Here is a 23,096-nt window from a genome sequence, read left to right as displayed (position 1 = left end):
AGATTCCACTAAACAATAAATATTACAGACATCTATAAAACGGTTTAAAAACTCAAAATATACAGCGGGTTTCTAGTGAAATACGCAGGTTCTTGGCCCTATCTCAAACACTAAGCCTATAACGGCAAATAAACTAGAGTCATTTTGTCTGTACACATTTACAGTCATTCAACAGGGGAAAGGAAATGTTGTGACTGTCCTCCTTGATCCGTGAATTATTACCCCCATTAGCCTACAACATCTTATCTGGGAGGACATGTTATGATCATGTGATTAACTTGGTCATTGTATATGCTGCCATTGATTCCAACAGGTTTGTCAAGCAGGTGCAACTTGGAAAAACAGAAGAAAAAAAAAAAGATAGAAATCGAACAGGGTACCTTTCAAAAATGAGTATTCACAAACTGCTCTGACACCTGCCATCCTTTAGTCCTTTTCCCTCTGGGTTGTGAGAGGTGATGGCTGAGTAATAATAGATTAGAGAGTTCTCTAAATAAGCATTACCTTATAGATAAAGGCATTAATCAATATACATACACATGTGATATCGCAGACGACGAGCACTTCATCACATGTACAAGTTTGTGCATGCATAATAAAACTCTTGCATGGATAGCTTTTTTTTGTTTGTTTTGTTTTGTTTGTCTTGTTTTCACATTTCATTTTCTTTGAAGTCCAAAGCGGGCCTATCATAATGCCGCAGCATATGCAGGGTACGGTTCAAGTTGAGGCTTTCCCATCCCGGGCAGGAGGATGTATGCTAAGGGCGGCTGGAGTCCTGCTGAGGGCCAGGTCGTACAGTTACAGGGGATCATGTAGCCTGGGTTTCCCGGGGACGGGTGTGAGTGAGTGTGGGTGTGCGTCCCGCCACCTACACTGCCAGTCCCGGTGAAAGCCGTGGCGCCTCCCGGCGGGTAGCCCAACGGAGACGCGTACGGAAACGAATGCGGGGAAAGCTCGGTCATCTTGGATCCCAGGTCGAAAAAGGAATAAGGGTTCGTGGTCATGGATGGGTTGAAGAATACCCTGGCCGCTGCGGCCGCTGCAGCCGCTGCCGCCTTATCAGGGTTCCCAATGACGGACTCGGAAAGTGGTCCACCGGTAAGCCCGCTAACTTTGAGCGCGTCGTGCTCCCCGAGATTGTAGGGCACCGGGAAAGAAAACTTATCTTTTTTCATCAGAGTCTTGGGCTTCCGCCTCGGTCTGTATTTATAGTCTGGGTGTTCCTTCATGTGCATCGCTCGCAGTCTTTTGGCTTCGTCGATGAATGGCCTTTTCTCAGACTCGGTGAGAAGTTTCCACTCCGCTCCCAACCTCTTGCTGATCTCGGAGTTGTGCATTTTCGGGTTCTCCTGAGCCATTTTTCTTCGCTGGGCTCTGGACCAAACCATGAAAGCATTCATCGGGCGTTTGACGTGATCCATTGGTTTAGACATGTTCTGACAAACTCTCTGGGAAAATAAATAAATAAATAAAAAAAAATCAGCCAAAGCAGATAGATAACTTGCACAAAATTCAGCACAAAATCACACACATGGATCCTTTATAAAGTGTAACATTCAGTCACGGATTCATAACAAGCCGAAGCTGGTGTTTTTGGGCTACTTACTGAAAGACTTCAATTCTTCATCCCACCGCTGATTATCTTCTGAAAAGTACAAGTGGCAGCGTCCTTACGAGTGCTCAATTTATGTTTTCTGCTCCATGGTGGCATCCATCAGTTGTAGGCTACGCCTTTAGCAAACGGGAGAGAGAGAGAGAGAGAGGAAGAAGAAAAAAACCCCGCTGTCTTGTTTTCCTCTTGTCGCCTGAGACTGTCAACCACCACTCAGCAGCTGCTTTTACGCAAGTGGATGATAACTCCCGGTTGCCCCATGTGAAATACAGGATTGTGTGGCAGGTAGTGAAAGTGCCACTAGCGCATGCGCAGTAGCGTTAAGCACGCAGACGACTGCTGGACGTTTTTTTTTTTTTTTTTTAATTTCCCACCCTGAGTTTGAAAGGGAAACGCGTCATGTATTATAGAAGCTATCTTTATTTACAATATCAGTGTTTCAACTCAGACTGGTGACCTCGGTGTTATTTGCACTAATTAGCCTACCTTTATATTCTAATGAACAACGGACGTCGCAGCTGTTAAGTTCAATTAAAGTCGTTAACTTCTTTACCTGGCGCATCTACGTATGGCAGCATGTGCTGACAGATTTGGTGAGAGTGGCTGCAGATGACAGGTAAATATCGCTGAAGTTGAGGCTCAACTTGCTTTGAATCTGAGCCATTAAATACTTGAAAAACACGCAGGCGTTGTCCTTTTTTTGTGTAAAAACATTTATCACCACGCGCCTAATCGCGTCTTCCGTGTCACTTTTTGTTTCATTTAACAATCAAACCAGCTCGTACTCGCCGGTGTCTTCTCTTTACTTCCTCACCTTTCATCCTCACCGGTTCCCCCAAATGGGTGCCACTTGCCATTGAAAAAAGCATTGCGTGAAGTAGACGACAAGAAAGGTGAAGAATGTCTTCTTTAATTTTCTGATATTGTGGCATTTTGTCGTAAATACGCAAACGTCGAGGAGGTCTGAAGTGTTTCTAATCGTGCTTGGTGAAATTAATTACTTCCCTGAAATCCCCCCTTTTCACTTTCACTTCAAAGGACTTTCCCAAGGGCAGCGAATCGACAACTGAAATGAGGTTGTCGAATATTCAACTAAGCAATTACAGTTATCTGCAGGACTTGTTGAGTAAATTGTAGGTTTAAGTGGTTTGTTCTCGCACCTTCTCCGTTGTACATAATTATATATGTACACACACACACACACACACACACACACACACACACACACAAAGAAATAGAGAAGGGCTGTACTGAACAATAATATAAATGAGGAATTAGGCTGTAGGTCGAGCGTTTCAATTAGGATATGAATGAATGTCAAATTCAATTCACCATACTGTTTTTCTTTTTTATTTATTTCCTATTCTTTAGACAGTTTCCTCAATAAATAATAATAATAATAATAACAACAATAATAATAATAATAATAATAATTTGGACTAAAAATTACTTTTGATATAAAATATGTGGTCGATTATTGACAGGGTGAAAGTTGAGTGATGACGCGAACCTATCCCAAAGTGATGCGCAATTTACAAGCGCCTCTTTGATTGCTGCATGTTGAGTTTGTTTTTAAAATTCTGTTAACAAGGATTAGAGTTGTTTTTATTGCAGCGGGGGTGAAACATCACTGAGAGATCGCTCTTTTGTCTCAAGTACGAAACCTGACAAGGTGGGGATGATCCGCGCCAGAAAGGACCAGATGAGAGACAAACCTGCTGCCTGAACTGAGTCGCAGCATCTCTCAACACCGTGCGCCCTTTTTTTGTCGGCTTGTCATTCACCCCGATAACATTCCTTGCAATGAAGCGCTCCACTTACTCTGCAGGAGCATATGCCTCTCATGACACAAAACGGGCAAAAAAATTGCTATGAATTATATGAATAAGTTACGGTGGGAAGTTCTTATCGGGAGGTTTTAGTGCAATTCATAGTGTGTGTGTGTGTGTGTGTGTGTATGTGTGTGCGTGTGTGCGCGCGCGCACGTGCTTTTCACTAGCCTATCTGGGGATTTCATAATTTTTCATTTTTCTCCCTGCAGTTTTATTTCATCTCATAATTTTGTTTATGATTGTTTGACATTGTAGAGAAATACCTTTCCTCACTGTCCTGCTCCTGAAGCATGCACGGCCTTTCTTTTGTATGACTGGATTTTTTTTTTTTTTTTTTGAATAATACCTTGGCCTAGTTGAGTCACCCAGCATGTTTTCTATTCATCAAAATGTCAAGATTTGTTGTATCTATTTCATGAAATCCCTTATTATTTTTAGCAGACTGAGAAAACAATTTATTGAATTTAGTGATTTTAATTAGGATAAGATAAAACAAAAAAATAAAATAAAATCAACAACACTCCAGTCTGTGTTTTTTCCCTCTTTACCTCTGCTGTGGTCCTGGAAATGACACTTAAATAATTCAAGATGAGTTAGTGAGAGTGGGAGAATTACCTGCCGATAAAGCCTGGGTCCAGCCTCTGAGACGGAGCCAGCACTCCCACCTCACAGCACACTGATGATAAGACTGAATAGAAAAATATCATGCAAATAGAAGGCAGACAGCAGCAACAACAAGCCCATGGGGCCATTTTCCTACCCGGAGAGATCTCACACAGTTCACTCTAAAGTGCTAAAGCCATCACTCTGAAATAGGAGCCCCCGGAGGTGCAAGAATCTTCATGATAGCACCAAACAGTTTATTCTGCTCAACACTCCACTAACTCTGGGAGAAAGTACAACAAATTATAGAGCGAGTTGATGAGGATCCCTGGATAATCCCAGTTTGCATAAAAAGCCTCCATCTATAAAGAATATTGTAGGATGTGTCCTTTTCCTCCTTTTTCTTTTCAAAGTGTTCACTGTTATTCTCCACTGTGGAGATGTTGGAAGTGGAGGGAGGAGAAATAAGTCTTTTACTTAAAATAAATTGATTCCAAGGGAACACGAGTTGACCTCTTGCTATCAGATGGCTTTTCTTTGACTGGAAAAAAAAAGTGAGTTAGGTAAACAACAATATCTTGTGTTTGCCACTTCAAACCCCACAGAGTGGAGAGTATTTACTGCAACATGAAAGTTTGCTCATTATCGGGGAGGTTCGGAGAAACGGAGAGGGAGGGGTCCTGATTGTGTACCTGATGTGGTTTCTTTCTTCTTGTCTGATCACAGCTCTTGCCTGGATCTTCCCCATCCTTTTCAGCTCAGCTATGCTCCCATGCAGGCCGGGCCAAGAGAGAAGCAGTGAATGCACCTCCTCGCAGTAAAAAAGGTAGTCATCTCATTCTCATCTGATGATTTTTTTATTAATCCTTATATGAACATGCTCCATTTTTTACGCTAGATTTCCAGATTAAGGATTTACACTGCAAAACAGAATAAATCTGGACCAAAAATATATCATTCATTTAGCTAAAAAAACGTATTTAACAGCATGGTTGATGTTACAACACTGAAGCTATAAGGAGGGGAAAATATAAATAATTTTCTTGCATTGTCTGAAGCGTAATTACTGCATATTTTCCGTTAACTCTTTTCATCATGTAGCCTATTTTTGTTAATCATTTGGTGAAATAAATTGGAAGATTAAGACAAAGATATCCAGCTGAAAAGCTGGGATTTTAAACAAGGAAACAAAATCTAAATAAACGGAAATACATTTTCCAGAGAAGCATACATACATACACTGAAGGACAAAGGTGTTGTCTGTATGATGTATTGAAAGTCAATTTGTCACTATCACACACCATTAGCTGCAGAATCTTAAGTGAGCCTTTGATAAAGTGCCAATGACAAACAGTTTAATGTTGTAAAGGATCCAATTGATTACTATTTAAAGATGATTGCATTTAGATTAGAAGTCATTTTGTCTAATGAGGTTCCTTTAAAGCTTTTACAATATGTAGAAAATATGCTTAAGTGCAAGGCAATATAATGATCGGATTGGTAAAGAGACAATGCCGACTTCAGCATCACTTCAAATGAGTCACACAGAATGTCTGAATAAATACATAATTAATGTGAATAAAGTTAATATTTTTTTGTGGTTTAAATATGTGACCTATTTTGAATGTTGTTCTCAAAATATATTCAATAAGTGCCAAATTAGTTGTGCAGTTCTTTAATCATTCTAATTATACAGTCTTTATTGCTCCTTAGGGCAGATTTTCATGTCTTTGTCTCAGTGGGAATTATTTTGGTGAAGAACCAAAATATTTACTCAACCATAACCTAAATATTACGCATATCAAGAGGAATTGAGAAATAATCCTCTCATAGAGCACAGTATTAACTTAATCACATTAGGGAAAATACTATTGATAGTGGTCATGATCCCTAGTGAGGGGATCTGTAATTCACAATGAAACAGCCATACAAGATAGAACACACTGCACACTGTGTGTGTATTGAAGACTTGGGACTTGAACAGGCAAATGGCCCTGAGGAGTGAGTGAGTGTGTGTGAGTGTGTGTGAATGCTTGAATGATGGTAAAGAGGGAGGAAAGAGGAGTGATTGTCAGTTCAATCTTCGAGGACCTGAGCTGACAGATACAACAAACTTTGAAAGCACATTATGAAGGTAGAATGGCGACACAGAAGGATGCGGAGTCCACAAGATTGATAAGACCTTCGTCTTTAAACCGCCGCTTGTCAAAGTATTATATGTAATCTCACACGGCAGAATATCTCTGCACCCTGAGGCACAAACAAAATAGCAGCGGCAATCAAACGACTTCCTGGATCATTAAAAAACGGCCGATCCTACCCTTTGTGAAAAGTCAGATTTTTGAACTGTGATTGCTGTTACCCCCCACAGGGCGTATGTTTGGCTTAAACCTTCCACATATTCTCTGTTGCAGAGCCCTGTGGTTTAAATCCACAGATACTTGTTTCCCTCCAGGCTCTGAGATGACTTTTCCCATGATAGACTATTTTGAACCATTTAGCGGATACATTATCGCTGGCCTTTCTTCCTCATTATATTCCCCTTATCGCCACAGCATCACTGCAAAGCCCCAAATAGAGAGTTGTAATTACCCAGACTGCCACCTGATAGCAGCCCTTCTATCAGCTTTATCACTCCAGGTCCTGCTAACTCATCATAGGGACAGAGGGAAGAAAAGGCCTGCTTGTGGCACAGCCCGCCACAGATAGCTCATCTCTCAGATACATTTATAGTTCCAGTTGGGATCAGAGAAAACTGATGCACCAAGGCAATTTTTTATCCACCCCTTCCCTTCAACCCCACAAAGACTGCTCTCTCTCAGTCCTCTCGCAGTCTCTCTCTCTTTATGTGGAAGCTGAATTGAGGCCGCTCCGCAAACAAAAAGTGATCCAATCTCCTTGAACCCATGGCAGCACGGTAACATGCTATTTGGGCTTTCATAGTGTGCCATCGTCCTTCAGAGAAAAGGGGTGACTTGTTCATCTTCAACGTTGTAGTCTACATCAAAGACACTTGTATAAAAGTTGACAGTATAGTGCTTCCAGCTTATTAACCACCTTTGACCCTTATTATAAGTTTTCCTGACGTTATGAATAGGAAACGAAGAACCAAATCTATGGATTTGTGTTCATCTGGGGTTGAATGAAGCGAAGGTTTAAACACTGAAAAACTGAGATTAAAGGTCAAGATTTATTCAAGTTCGCAGCCTTTTCAGTGCACAAGTCTGCAAAAACAAAACAAAACAAATAAGGGAAAAGTTAAATGTGATAAAATCAAATTGCCAAACTGCTCAAATCATTCACAGGTGTTCTACTAAAGATGACCTTGAGGGATTTTTTTTTATTAGTATAAATCATTGTCCGCTGCCTTTTAGACCTCACAGTCTTGCACACAATCAGTTATGAGAAGAGACAAAGTAAAATTACACCAAAGAAAAATGAAAAGCTGATCATTTAATGAAGTTTGTACCAGAATATTAAACTCAACAATGGGACTAAATGATACTGTAAATAAATATTTCTTTGAGTGAACATTACTTGTTGAGTGTTGGGCAGACTGCTCAATATGTTCTGAAATCACACTCAGTTTTGTACAAAAACAATATAAAATCTTATTGAGTTATCTTAAGCATCTTAAAAATACAGAAGCTTTCTTACAATTATTACACTAAATTAAATGTGTAAAATGGTGTTCATATGTATTGTTACTGTTTTTCTCTTCTTGATTATGTTGAGATTAATTAAAGACTTCAGTTATTAATTGCTACCATTTCTAGGTGATGGAATCCCGACCACCATGCATCATACTGTAAGTGCCTGTCACCTCTTCGTGGTGGTGGCCCTCTGCTGAGCACAAAGTGCCTGAGCTGAAGACTTCTGCTTGGCCTTATTTTGCTTGTTTACCCCTCAGCTAAGGTTGATGATTTACTATGTGGTGGGTACTGACTGATTTGATTTGCTTATAATCAATCTGTGTGTATTTAATACCTTGATATATTGCCACACTGTGCGCTGTCCTCCGTTCTTTATCTTAACTGTGGAAGGGAGGCCTCCACACAGCTGCACCTTCTTCCGGGGAAATCAACGCACCTGATTGCCCCCCTTTTTTTGACCTTGGTTGTCCGTTGGTTCCCCTACTTGCCTTAAATGTAAGTCCTGTTTTTCCCTCTAAGTTTTTAACCATGTAACTGTCCAAATAAAGGAAAGAAAGACAGTATTTGAAATGTTATTGGTGAGCCCAGGACATAGACATACTGTATAATCTCTTGCCCATTCTGATTTTTTTTTTTAGAACATTGTGACATATCTCTCGTCCTGATGCGATTTTTTTTTCCAGGCCTGCATTTTAATAAATGACTGTTAACCTTCAAGTCTGCTCTGCTGCCTCTGTTTCCTGCAGGATGCAGAAGGATAGAAATCAAATTCAATTTTTTATCTATCAATTGCAATTTTATGTATCATTATTATCTAAGTATATCATGATCTATCAATTCAAAGTGCATGTTTGCATATGTATGACAGACTCACAACCCTGCATCTCTTCCTGTCCTGTGTATTACGCATGTAGCCATGCTCCTCTTCTCTCACTTGTAACAATGAAAGAGCCTTTGTGTGTCTACTCATCAGTATGTCAAAGAAATCGCCTGAGTGACTGTGACTTCCATCAAATGGGGAAAATTATGAGGATGCGGCTGAACTCTATGGTTCCCATGGTCTGAGCGCGTTCTGACAGAGGCACTCTAACACGGCCTGAAAGGAGAAATCTATCTTATTTGAGGAGATTAAGTGACCAAGATAATAACCATGTCATTGAGAGAGAAAAAACTCCCACTTTTCAAAAGAGCAAAATAACCGAGTTCCTGCAGATGGCTCATTGTTGCAGCTGAATGTCACATCTATCTAAGTGAGCCCTTTACAGCAGCGTTGTCTGACATACCTCAAGGACAAAACAAGTGGTCTTTCAAACAACTGAAGTAAGAGTTCATTATACCAGCGGGGAAAAAACATTAGTGATATTGGCACAGCATTTCACCGTTTTGTATCCAAACATGTGGGTGTTTGTGTGTGTATGTGTGTGTCTGAATGTGTGTGTGTGCACATCCTAAGCACTGGCTTGAATGACAATATGATCAATGGGAGGGCAAGTGTCCTGTCAGCACATCCTGTTCAGGAGGGGGGTGGAGGGGGGGTGAATGCGTGACAGTGGCTGTCTCAGGTGATCTCATTATTTGATGGACACAGCAGTGGAGAGGCTGCATTCATACTAGCCTCTCTCGTGTTGCTCACTTAATCAAGCCATTACTCATGCAGAGCAGCGGAGGCACTTATAGGACATATTGATCATATTTTGACAGAGTATTCTCCCCTCTCCATAATCAGCAATGCATTACCACCACGACGCAGCACACAGCACACGCGACAACATCATTAGATGCCGTTGCAGAGGGGTTACACTTATCAGCATTCCAAAGCAGGCAGCCATGTGTTTGTGTGTTAAGATGTTTGTCTAATGATTTTAAGTAATCTGTTTATTCCCTATGTTTATCTAAACAGCCTCTGAGGGGAGGGCTGGCAAAGCAAGGAACATGGCTTTTTCAAAAACCAAACACTTCAAAGCGCTAATCGCCTGCGTGAAGATTAATGAATTACTCGTACGAATGCTCCTCTCAGTTTTCACTCGTGCAGTTTTTATGTTTGGCAAAAGTCAATATCCATGCAGAGATACACCGTGAATAGATAGCTAAACCAAAGGCCAGGACCTTGCGAGTGTCAGATCATCATCCCATGGGACGTTGGCTAAAGATGCTGTGACACGCCTAAAGAGCAAACGCTCCAAAGAGGGGGCCTCAAGGGCAGTTTGCATCTGGCAGCACAAGCCGAAAGTATCATCTCCGTCCAAATTAAGCCTTGCCAAGGGGTCAAGTGAAATCAATATGTTAATCCATAAATTGTCCCGTGTGATAATTACTAAGAGGAACAGTAATTACAAAAGACATTCATTTACTTCTTAGATTTTGTGCCACAGGAGAGTTTCAGTCAGTCTTGATTCATCTATAGGCAAACAATTCACAGAGGAAGCGTCCCTTTTTTAAGAGCAGCGGTCGATTCTTTCAGAGAACAGTAGGTGCACACAAGCTCTCGGTCAAAGCACTTTTGGATATGCTGGTGGATTGTTTGAAGGTTTTTGAACCCCTGTGTAGTCAACTCCAGGGTTCTTACATTGACCAGTCAGTGATGACAAAGGTTTCTGAAAATACACACTTTTGTTCCCTCCGACAATGCGTCTTGGACATTAGCATAATAATAATATAAAAAAAATCTATACGGGCTGTTAAAGGATAAAACCTTTATGTCCTCAGCTAAAGACACATGGAGCGCCATAAACGCCACACTGCTTTAATAGGGCGACAACCTAGATACATTTTGATCTTTTTCTTCCCAGCCACTTTGAGGCATGGCACAAACATTGTACAGGCATTCTTTTCTAAACCCCAGGTTGCAGCTGGTCTGCCACTCACTGTGCACTGCCAAGTGCAAGAAATGGGTCTCTTTTATCAGGATGGAGCAAATCTGGGCTAATGTGTCTGGTAGAGAGTGTCCCAGGGAGCCTCGCTCTCCCATTCTTTGGCCATTCTTTCCACTTTTCTCCTCTCCTGCACTTGGGATAATTGCAGTTTAATTGGGTGACAAGAAATGAAAACTGTGTCCACATTATCTAGGATTATCTCTTTTTCCTCTAGCCTGCCATCAATTCAAAGAAGCCCATTTATCAGCGCAGGGAAGCTGATGCTTGGTCAGCGGAGGAGAAGCTTTGAGCACCAGTTAGCAAAATGAAGAGAGAAAGGGGCCGGGAGCAATGGGAGGGGGCCTGACAGCTAAGAAAAATGCTCTTTGTATCGTTATCGTAAGCGTACATTCATCTTCAAGATGCATATCTTTTAAGCACTCTAAATCAATAAAAATACAATAATATTATTCTAAAAATTTATTTCTTAAAAAAAAAATGCCAGTGTCAGTTCCCCAACTCAAATTCAACAGCAATAGGTTGTAACTTTGAATGCTCTGAATGAGTTTAATTATTCAGAAACATTGTACAAAATCTACCACACATCACATCTCTTTACGACAAAACGTATTAATGATTACCAATAAGTCTCCCAGTAATGTGGCCGTGATGTGCTTTAAAGTCGGCTTCATTCATTTCCTCAGCATTCTTAAATTCTGTACGGCAAGGTTATAAACATTGAGTCATACTTAGGCCAGCCTTAGCTCACCTTCCTTTTTGTTTGAGATATACTCAACCTTAAAAGCCTCTTTCAGGATGCATGAATGCATTTCATTTTCTCTCTGAGAACTTTGCTCTGATAGCAGAAAAAAGGAAGGTTGTTTAGAGAAAGAAGGGGAGACAATGAGGGGGAAAAAAAGCTTTCAGATTCCATTATGAGCATTGCTCTCTATTCTTTTCAGCTATTTATATTGTACATTTTCTTCACAATAATTCCCCTTTGCTTTAATATGTTTGCCAGTCGCTCAAGCACGATTCTAAATGGGCCTTGCATCAGGGTTATGGTAATGCAGTAAATACTAGAAGAAATGGTGGAGAGGCATTCTGGGAGAAGATCAGTGAGAGCAGATCAGAAAACGGCTTCATTAATACTTTGCTAGCCTCTGCATAGAAGTAGATGAAAGAAAAGAGACCTTGCCAATGGACGACATACGTACCTATTCAGTCTCAGGTGCACTGTGTAAAAATTTAAGATGGCCTGATCATTTGGTGGAAAGAGCAGGCTTTGTGTAGCACTAAAGCATGAAAATCTGCGGCACAAAGAAAGAGCTGGAGTGCCTTCCACTCTGAATGCAACAGGGGACTAAACAATAAACACAATATGTTTGAAGGTTACAGGATATATTGGCTCTTAGAAGTGTGTGCATGTGTGAGTGTGTATCTGTGTGCTTGTGTATATGCCTGTATATGCATGGGTTTCACATGGGGGTTACACAAAATAATGTAAACACTGTAAAAACATGACTTTCACCAACTTTCCCCATTATAAACACCTATACAAAGCTGGGTCATATTAGCATGACCCCCCTTCACCTTGAACACTATATGTCCATCTTTTGATTGTTGTTCCTCTTAATCAGTGTGCTTGTATGACACATGTTCTTGTCATATATTAAATAATGATAATCATTATTTATATTCATTATTCATAATGATAATCTGGGCAGCAGATCTGGTCTTTCAGGAGCTCTGTTAGTTGTCTGCAGGTTACTTTGGAAACTCACATATCAAAGTGTTGCCTGCCAGACCTCTGTTCTAGCCGATAAATTCTGCTAATTAACTTTTATCTTCATATAACACAACTTTGTAGCAATGTTTGTGATTTCTTCCAAGCTCCAGCACCTTTGAAGGAAATGTTTGCATCACTTTGTCTGACGCCCATTTGTGCATGAGTGTGTGTACGTGTGTGTGTCATCTCTAATGTACATGCCATGTGGTACTTTATGAGATATATTCAATATATATTGGGCACAACACCAGCAATTCATACATTGATTGTTTTAGGTAAAAATATATTTCAACTTCTGCTGGCAAACTGTGTGAAAAGATCAAGCCAGTTGCAAGATGTTGGGGGGGTGAAAGGATCAGCAAGCTTTACTCTGCTTTAATCAACATGGTAGAAACAGTGTAACTTCTACGATTACCCCCATAAGGTTTTTCTAAACATTTAATATATTTTCATAGCTGTGATTTTAGCAGTAGAACTGATACCAACTCAGAATCAGGTCTAGGCAGGAATATGGCTCCGGTGAATGGCTGCCACATTCACCCAGACAGTGTTAATCATTTTTACGCAGGGCAGCAGTATAAAATTGCTAAAGGAGAATTGCTTCAGCTCGGTCAGTGCAAGGAGCAGTTTGTCTAATCAGAGTGCAAATAAGGTTTGATCACTGTCCAGTGTAATCTGGCCCACAAGCAGCATTTACAGCACTAAATCAAGCGTCGGGGAAGCTGCAGGTGCTGCCTCACAGACAGGCCTCCCCCTGGGGGCCCTGTGCTGGGGAATAAACAGCAAATAAATGGCAGTGCTGGGAGAGCGATGAGCTGATTAACTCACTGCAGGGCAGTTTCTCATTATCCCCTTAACCCAGACGAAGACCTACCCAATCTTACACCCTGTCTCACTTACAGTAGGGCGCTGTCCTGCGCCAGCCTGGCTGACATTGTCTGGGTTATACTTACAGGGGATAGAGTCTGTACACGTGGATGATGTTTAAAAAGTGAGAAGATATGTGTGTGTGTGTGTGTGTGTGTGTGTGTGTGTGCGTGTGTGTGTGCATTGTGTGGTCCATCTCTGGGGAGACTGCTAATGTGTCAGCTCCATGGCTCATTTCTTTCAATTACAGCAGCTGGACTAGAAGAGCCCACCAGCGGTCCACTGACAGCTCCATATGGGTCCCATCACCGCTTATCACGGGCCACTCGTGGATAATTCATTTACCCTTCATTGAATATGACATATTACCATCAACAAAAGCAGTTATATATCACACAATTCACACATTGTTAATAAAGGGCAGGTTATCATCACACTCGTTTTAGATTCTAGCGATTCAAACGCAGGTGGGATTATTCATCTGAGCCAGAGAAGAGCGGTTTATAATTTAACTCAATACAGTATGAAAAAGTGGGAAATAATGGCTTTCCAAAATGAAGTTTACTTCACATAAGTTAAAACTTATTAAATAAAAAGGAGTTGTGTTCAAAAAAAAGAAAACTCACTTTTAACTGTCTCTGATGCTCCAGAGAAAAATGTGAAATTTTCTATTGTAAAATGTTGATTTAGTATGTCACCTGAATATAAAGCATCCTCAGACATACTTTGAAATGAGCTGCACTGTTTTCCATTGTGCTTTCCCCTGTGGTTTCAAAGCGAATTAATTAACATGATACAGAAATAGGTAGAATGCAAATGTTGGAGCCCTCACTTTATGCCTGGGTATCCTTTTGTTCGCCTTTATTGTACCAAATTATTTAATTGGGTCTCTCTGATTGTGCACAGACACAGGAAGGAACACAGGCCATTGTTAGCTTCCATACAAGCCACAATACGGTATCAAATTCAATTCCCATCAAAACGGCAGGCTGCTGTAGAGCCCACAGCGGCCCCAGAGATTAATGAAGATCTGCATCAAGGCAAAGCGTTAGTCTGAGATGGGAGATTTTTCCCAAATAAAAGACCCCTTCACCAAGAACAAAGGGGGCCCTGAAAAGCGACGGGATGTTCTGAGAGGATGAAATAAATCAAAACAAAGACAAGAGTTTGGGATGAGGGGAGGAGAGGGAGGGAGGGGGGGGGGAGTTTGCTGTGAAATAAACCAGTTTCTTTTCTTTTCATTTGATTTGCTTAATTCAGTCAACAAGTTGAAATATGCAATACAAGCTTGAAGTTTCTGTAGAGGATGAAACATAACATAAAAAATGTATTTTTTTTTAGTTTTACATTGACATTAGCAAATCTGTGTATCTTATTTAAGCACAATCATTCCCCTAAAATTAGACCCTTAGTTTTAAATGACACCCTGTACGTATGAATGTTACTCACTGCCTTAAAGACCCCCTCCAGACATGTTTTATGACATGAAAAATAATCCGCTAGCAATAATAATTTGTGTCAGATGTGTTGTTTTTTTTTACCCATATTAGAATTCTTAAAATTATATCTTTTCCTCCTGCCTTATTGAAAAATCGACAATTTAGGACTATGAAAATATTTTTTAATTTCGAAAGTTTAATAAATAAACAGATAATGTTTCCTACTTCAGTGAAAAGTCCATTCTCATTGTATGTATAATGCAGTTTTTCACACTTGTGTAAGTTGCACACTGGACCACATACGGCTGCTAGTTAACTAGTTATGATGTCATAAATCATCCTTGTACTGTAGCGCATGTTTTAAACTCAGATAAAAGGTGAGATGTCAGGAGATGAATGTGAAAACAGCCTCCTAGTGTTCACATACATCATTCTGCACATGTGATGTAACAATAAGTAAAACACATTTCTGAGTGGTAGGGGGACTTAAAGGAATCAAACATGTCATGGTTTTACCTTAATTACTGTGCGTTCATCAAGGCATGAGGGACTAACAGTGGAGTGAAAGCAGTGACTGACAGGCTCTGAAGTGAATTAATACACAGCCTTTCTCTGTTTTGTTCTCTCAAATAACAGTCATCTGTGGAGAGACACACTTCAACTGTATTCAGAGTGTGTGAATGGATTTTCGTCTCTTCACTCGCTTTGTATGACTGCAACAACTGGATGATTTGTTCTCTGAATGCAGCGTGTCGACAGGTGGGCTCTTTCAACTCAACTTAGCGCAACACTTGTTTTGTTTTTGCTTGATAGATTACAGGCTCCAGGTTGGACTCTCATCATCTTTTCAGTTGTTTGATAACCAGCAATAGGTGACATTTTTCATGAAACAGATATTCAATTTTCATTTTTTTTTAATCTTCAGTATGTGCACTCAAAGCACTTTAGGCAAAGAGTGCTTTTTAAAACTAAAAATTCATGAATATATAATTGTTTTAATAATTGGTGCAGCATTACATGGCTAGATTTGGTGTTTTACTACTCCAACACAGACAGAAAGAAAAAAAAAAAGAAAAAGATTTTGGTCAGTGCCACCAAAGCACTGCACTCCACTCTTTCACATTCTGCACATGGTGTGTCCCCAGCCCGCCATATTTACTTCATTTCCCCCGATTCATAGATGCTGCTCGCTGGACCAGAACATTCCAGCTGCCACCTCAACATCTCATTATTTTTTTGAAATATCAAGCTTGTATCTTCTTGATAAATAATTCGCAATAGTATAATGTATCAGACTAAAACATATTTTCAGGGGGGCATTGAGGTTAAAGTGCCAATCTCACCTTTTTAATTTTTTTTCGCCCTGAAGACAGAGATTTCCATATATAGAGTGACCATGGTTTGTGTTCAACATGAGCAATCAGGATGAAGCGCACGGTGACACATATTGCTGTCAGAGATTGGAAATGAGGCCTGCTAACCTGTAGGCAGCCTCCCCAGACCAATCAGCTTTACACATTGCCAATGCATTTGCCGCCTCTAAAAAGAATTGTGACTGTGAAGTTTTTATCGGAGTAGTTGACAAACATTACTCTTTAATGCAGTTTTGTAGAAATGCATTCTTATCCCTCTTGGAAGGCATTTATCTACTTGAAACCTGCAAAATGGTTGCCACAGGGAAGGATTTCTTTTAATAGACTACAATAGGCTCAGTATGGGACACATTCTGATTTTTGTGATAGATAGGGGGCCCAGCCATATATTCATGGGAAATTGTTTATCTTCAAGGGAGAGGAGTGAAAGGCCATTTTACAACAGCATTTCAACTTTCATCTGAAATGATTCTTTTCACTCTTATAAATTGTTCTGTAGAATTTCAGACAGGTGCTTTTCATAAAAAATATCAATCTGCAAAAGGAGATGTCACAAAACATGAATACAAACCACCCTGATAGTGTGTGTGTATTATATAAATATATAAATATATATATATATATATATATATATATATATATATATATATAAATAATTACACACACACACACACACACACACACACACATATATATGTGTGTGTGTGTATATATATATATATATATATATATACACATATAAATACTGTATATATACAATAGAATCATATATCTTATATATGTGTTATATGACAGCACTCCATAGGCTATGTATGTATTATATGTATATATATATACACATAGAATCTAAATGGTTTTGTTGGGAACCGCAGAAGAAAAAAGCCCTCTGTGGGAGGCAAACGTCCCACAGCGTCTTCTATTCAGACGGAGCTACATTGTGCCGTGGTGCTGTCTCTCAAGCCCTTGTGCGGCTTTTTTCTTGTGAGGTCCTTGTGATGTTTGGGCCTTTCCCTGGCTTGTCTCTGTAACAGAAGCCAGCAACCAGGCGACACAATGTAAGAGCAGGGCCTGAAGACGGGGGGGCCTTGTGCACTCTTAACGCCACTCTCAGGAAGTGGGGACAATAAATCAATAGACTGTCCCTCTCCAGTAGGGGCCAAATGTAAACAAATTGAAAGGGACGGAGAACAAAACACATTGGTGACTGAAACAGACATACTCAATAGGGGCACTGCTACAAATGAAATGCCTTTGTGGATGTTTCCTTCCAGACTTCATCGTGATGTGTGCCACTCTCGGCAACATGACATCTAAAAGTATAACCTAATTCAAATTTTGACTAAAAAACAACAGGTGTAATTTCAAAGGATTCCTTATATTTAGCTTCTTCTAGAATCAGCATGTGTTTCAAAATTAAACATTTGCAATGCAATGAGATGCGCTCAGCATTGCAGGTAGTCTAATTTGTAAGCGCACTTCTTCTCAGCAACCTATGCTGATGAGCCACAGCGACATCTTACACCGTATAGCATACAACGCTCAAGGGCACGAGCACAGAACTCTGTGCATGTCAGAGCTGCATGCCACAAGTTAAATTAATGAATCTTTAAAAGGTTTAGGTTTTTTTAATGAGAGAATCTGTTGTAGCTTTTTATCAAACCTCTTCATATTTCACTGAGGTGGAATGGTGCACCACATTTGCGAGGCAGAACTAATGCTATATAAATCTCAAGTAATAAGCAGGCCCTGGGGACATCATCTAAATGAAGATTTTACACCAATTTAAACCTGCCTGCAATTTGATTCCTGCCTTAAGTGCATTTGTTTAACAGGTGCTGGAGATGCAAGCGTTTCCCTCTAAAGTGTCGCTATGTCTCCTTTATTAATTTCTGGATTGCAAGTGGGCGGGGGAGTATGAAGAGAAAGGGGAGTTGACAAACACTAATCAAAGGTTCAGAGTGGGATGATTCTACCATAGAACCAATGTACTTTTGCTTCATTTGCAAACTAATGATTTTAAACCCCCACAATCTGTTTGAGGTCAGCTCCTGTGTATTTTGGATACGCTTGGCTATTAGCATCACTGAAAGCTTCAGATGTGTCAAGCCTGCTCCCCCTCCAGTGATAGTCACCTACTTTAATTTCCCTGCAGGCCTCAGAGGGGGATGAATTCAACTAAAATCACAAGCTGTTTTGTTGGCAATCCTTTGTGGCCTATAATGAATCTAATGAATATAAAGAGAGGAGAAGGGAGGGAGGGGGGAAAGGGATGGAGGCGAATACATTTCAACCACGCTGTGTTGCTTTTACTTGACGATTTGTGACCCTCAACAATGGGACAATGGCGAGTGTTTTTGTACCCTTAATTTGCCTTTGTGTTTCAGCTTCATCTCTTTCACCGCCAAGCATTGAAAGTCGTCAGTTGAAGAATAACTGCTGACTCCACGGTCCGTCAGACAAAGGGGAGCTTTTAAGATGAATCCCTAACTATCAGCCAGCCAGAGGAGCAGAAAGGGAAAGGGGCTCAAAGACAACAACAGGCAAGTCAAAGGTAGAATTAGCCGGGGTTCCCAAACACACATGAAGCACTTCCTCTCTCTCTCATCTAACGCGCTACAAACGGCACTTCCACTTCTTGAAAGCTATTTGTATTCGTCCTCAGAGAGGTGTTTTGGCACATGAATTAAAGTGGCTCATCTGATAAGAGCAGAGGCTAGTGGAGGTAGAGGCCCAGTGGAGTTGTGGCTCTGCTGTTAAAGCTGGCATGCTCATGATTTCACAGGCCCCTCAGGTGGCAGGATCGTATTAACAGCCTTGTTGTTCTCGGCTCCAACCCACATTCAGGTCAGGACTTAAAAGTTAGAGAGACTTTAACTAATGTTTCTGAACACTTGTGTGCATTCAACAAGCAACTATATATATATAAAAAAAACAAATCAGATACAGTGTAAAAATGAGCACAGTTATGACCACTAATGCCATAGACTAAACATTTAGGAACATGAACTTTTAGGTGCTGTAGTGTACGCTGAGTAGATGATAAAAAAAAAAGTTCTGTGTCACTGGTCCATGCCGGTATGCTCCCCAGTCCCTGTAATGATTTCTATTCATAAACATGCAGTGTGCTATCCTCCACCTGGCAGCTGCCTCTGTGCATATGAGATTACTATTATGCATCTTCCAATCCCAAGGATAAACATCTCTCCACTTTTGAAGTTTGCAAGCATGAGGCATATTTTAGTGCCATACGACTTAGGCATCCCTTCAGGTATCACTTGCAATCTTTTCTCATTCTATATACATTGTTCAACTTTAATGGGTATCTAATTTGTGTTATCAGCTTACAGGGCAGTAAGTAATAATTTGCATGGCTGCCCTAAGCAAATATGCTTCCATAAGCATCCCATAGTATAGACACTAGAATGGATTAACCTCCATATTGGCTATGCCCCGACGGTCAACGCTTTTTTAGAAATAAGCAGAACAGATAGTTTAGTTTGGTGGCAATCGCGCTATTAAAAAAACTGTCTGGATTTATCACAAAACCCTTCTACCTTCAGATGCTTACGTTGGATAAAAGCCTTTAAGGCATAGCAACAGTGAAATGACATCTGTGGATCTACTGTATATTTCCATCAATGCAAACAGTGTTAAAGAACCTTATTTTATTTTCTCTGGTGACACAGAGTGTATTGTCATAAGTGTGCTCTTGTAATTTCAGCTCTACAGTGGCTCATGATAAGAATGACTGAATGTTGTGCGTGTAGTCTTTCTTTGCTACTTTCTATTTTTGTAGGTATTTAGACAAGTTATTTTTATCTGTCTAATTCTTGTCTAAGCAGTGATAATAAGCCCGAGCAGTATGAAGGTCAGTGTCATTTTAGCATGTAAGCTGTATACAGTAGAGGCTATCACTGCTGATAATTTCAGCAGATTCACTCCTAATAGTCCTTAAGACATGGAGAAAAGCTTAGAAAAGCCCATTAAATTTGTCTGAGAGCACTTCCCCCCTTATAAGGTCTCACTAGTCCCTCACATAAAAGGCAGTTGTACTCCAACATAAACCCTGTATCGATACTAGTGAGAGTAAAGCTGCTTGGTCCACAGCTGCAAGTTAATCAACATTTGAAACAAATTAGCCTGCACATGTGTGCTGTGTGTTTACAGAGTAAACAGGGATGCATCCAGGAGAGAAGCTTGATATTCTACTGGCTTGCGTCAGGCATGTGTGTTACGCTTGTTAGCTTAGTAGACAGTTAATTGCCATGGTGGGTGGTTAGAGTGCTAGGAGCCTGATCTTAGGAATATGTCATATTTGTTAATCGGACATGCAGATGCAAATAACGGATGACAGACTGTGACCAACACTACTGGAACATAAATACTGTGAACTTCAGAAATGTTCTTGGCTCGGAAATATTACTGCATAAAGGCTATAAAGGCAACCCACTGTTTATCTATTTATTTATTTTGTTTAGCTATTTCTGTGCACGGGCCAATATGACAAAAGAGGTGTGATAACAAAAAAAAATCCTACTGGAATAGAAGCTTGCCAGATTACGCTTTGTTGTGGATTCTGTGTACTACAATCCCACGCTAGTTGGGAATTGTTGGCCTGATTACATTAGCTGGTATGAAGAATTCGTGTAAACCAAGTGAAATCTGAACTGCGTTCACCATGAATGGAGGGAACACTCAGGTTGCACAACCTAATTCATATTCCTAGAAGGGTGTGTAATTTGCAAAACATATCAGATATCTGACAGGAGGGCACAGCCTCTTTAAAACTATGCTATTCAAACTTGCATACAGTTTGAAAAGCTTGTCCATAAAGATTGATTAAAGTTGTAAAGATTTTGTATCAAAAGAGGCTCTGATTAAAGCTATCTGCCACACAGAGATGCTACTCTTTTGCACCAGTCCTGTAATCTCTCTCACTTGGTGAAATTGTTGTTAATGCAGAAATAATATCAATGCAAACTATATTAATAACCATGGTGTGAGAAGCCGGTGCAATGTCACTTAATCAATGAAAACAAATCATTTACACCTCGCTATGATTATCTGAAGGAGTGTGAATATTAATGTGTCGGTCTCAATCAATGTTGGGGTTGCATATATTGCCTCCTGTGTTTACTCATGGTTAAGACATTTCTTTCTTTTATATTTCTGCTGCATCCCTGAGAGCGATCAATGATATACTAAATAGAAATATGATACCAGCTATTATAGTAATTCAACAACAGCAACAAAACACAAGTGATTGTATTATTGTAAACTATAAAGATGGGATGTTCAAATTTCAATTAACTTTGGTTTGTATTTGCTGATATTAATTAAGAGGGCTTGCAGAAGGACACAAAAGAGACTGGCTTATTGTCTCAGATTATTCTCATGAAAGTAGCATTAGTAGGTAGCACACCGCAACCTAATTAACTGGCATGGGAGGCAAGACATTACACTGGAAACCTTTTGATTTGTGGGAGGTAATAGCATTGGGCAAGAAACAGATTCTTTATTTAATTATTTGATAAGAAGCCCTTTAATGAAAATATCAGCCAGCAGCAGTACAAGTCAACAGCACTACTTTGGTGTAAAAAGAAAAAAAAAAAAAAAACTTGCTTCGAGGAGTATTGTTGCAGGCGATGAATTACCTCATGACTGCAGTTCATTAAATAAAATGTGAAACACACCTGGTGGGCTAATGCAGGTCAAATGTACAAGCAGCAGCGTGAGAGGATGTAGCAGTCAAAGACAAAGCAACATCTAGCCTCTCCCAGACTGCTTAATGAAACTCCTGCTGCTAAGTGCTCCTGTAGCAAGTCTCAGTCACAGTGAAGCTTCTCCTGTAGTCTCCCTCAGTCTGGAGTCTGCTATGTGACGGTGTTATATCAGTGTCACTGAGAGCAATCACAACATTCCTTCCCTCAGAGTCCAGGGCTTGTTTTAAATTCCCTTGGCAGCAGAATGCTTTAGGGGGTCAAACACACCAAATCTCCGAACAATAATGGGCCAACTATCAGTTACATCTCTCACCTGTAATCATTGGCTGGCATTAAAAGAATCTTTTTTTTCTGCCCTGCATACTTGACTGTGAATGCTTTTGAAATGAGTATAATGTAATCTGTGCCGCAGATATCTTCTGCTTTTGTACATCTATCCAAGCAGTGAATGGTTAGGCCTATCAGTTACTCTCTGGAGGTGATGTATACGCTCGCTAGAACAATACTACAAACAGATGAAGGCTATAATATGCTGCCCATTCCTGCTCTCTCACTTTTCAAGGTTATTTTGTTGTCTTTTGCAAAAGGATTTTAGGTGCCACCATTTTTTTTTTCTCAAAAGGAACATGTGCAAGCTTTTTTTCAAACCATGATCCACTTACCGTATAAAAACATATTTCCAAAGTGCTCAGGCAGCAAACTCATGATATTTGAACAATTAAGAAGTTTACCAGCAAAGAACAGTAACTAGCTTGTTTTTAATAGTATGTGCTATAAAATATAAACCTAGATGGGACACATACAGAAACTACAGCAGTGCTAGTAAAAGCAAAATGTATGTAAACTGACCGAAATCACCCTGATAAATGAAGTTATGGCACAAACACATTTCAGTAAGAACAGAAATCCATATTAAAGTAACTGAAGGGAGCCATGAGACATGAAATTTCCATTACGAGATATATCATTCTGACATTATCTTGTAGATTTAAAAGTTTTTATTCTTTGACTGTGATGTGTGTCAGATTATCCACCTGGCTGTCTGTCTGTATTATCCTTTCATTTTCACACTGACGGTTTGAAGAATAAAGACACAGGGTTTAAATACATCCACCCACTGAATAGACATTCTTCACCAGATGTGCAGCAGATAGTGTCAGTCTAATGTTTGAGCAACAGCATCAACTTTATATGTATTTATTGAAAAAAAAGAAAAAGAATGATCTTCACACATGTTGACTTATAATCAGCTGTCAGCTTAAGTTCCAAACTTTCTTTTAATTAGAGTTTCAATTCATATGATTCTCTGCATTTCCTTTAGAAAATAAATCAAAAACAGAAAAAAAAATG

The 23,096-nt window shown here is 39.9% G+C and overlaps 1 protein-coding gene and 1 long non-coding RNA gene across 2 annotated transcripts in view; one reads left to right on the top strand and one right to left on the bottom strand.

Moving 5' to 3' along the window:
• Positions 1–1,903, bottom strand: part of sox21b (SRY-box transcription factor 21b) — a 2,310-nt gene extending 407 nt beyond the window's left edge. Inside the window, exons 1-2 of the mRNA XM_042426433.1 lie at positions 1,610–1,903; positions 1–1,451 (exon numbers count right to left, since the gene is read on the bottom strand). The exon at positions 1–1,451 is cut by the window's left edge and continues 407 nt beyond it. Coding sequence (XP_042282367.1) covers positions 690–1,436 — 747 coding nt within the window. The 5' untranslated portion in view covers positions 1,437–1,451; positions 1,610–1,903 and the 3' untranslated portion in view covers positions 1–689. The remainder of the gene's footprint in view (positions 1,452–1,609) is intronic.
• Positions 1,904–1,998: 95 nt separating this feature from the next.
• Positions 1,999–8,363, top strand: LOC121906559. Its single transcript, XR_006098669.1, has 3 exons — positions 1,999–2,231; positions 4,777–4,876; positions 7,827–8,363. It is a non-coding gene; the product is annotated as an uncharacterized LOC121906559 (long non-coding RNA).
• Positions 8,364–23,096: the final 14,733 nt, after the last annotated feature.

Source organism: Thunnus maccoyii, chromosome 11 (assembly GCF_910596095.1).
Source record: "Thunnus maccoyii chromosome 11, fThuMac1.1, whole genome shotgun sequence".
In the NCBI taxonomy this organism is placed as follows: Eukaryota; Metazoa; Chordata; class Actinopteri; order Scombriformes; family Scombridae; genus Thunnus; species Thunnus maccoyii.
This window is presented reverse-complemented; position numbering and strand designations above follow the sequence as displayed.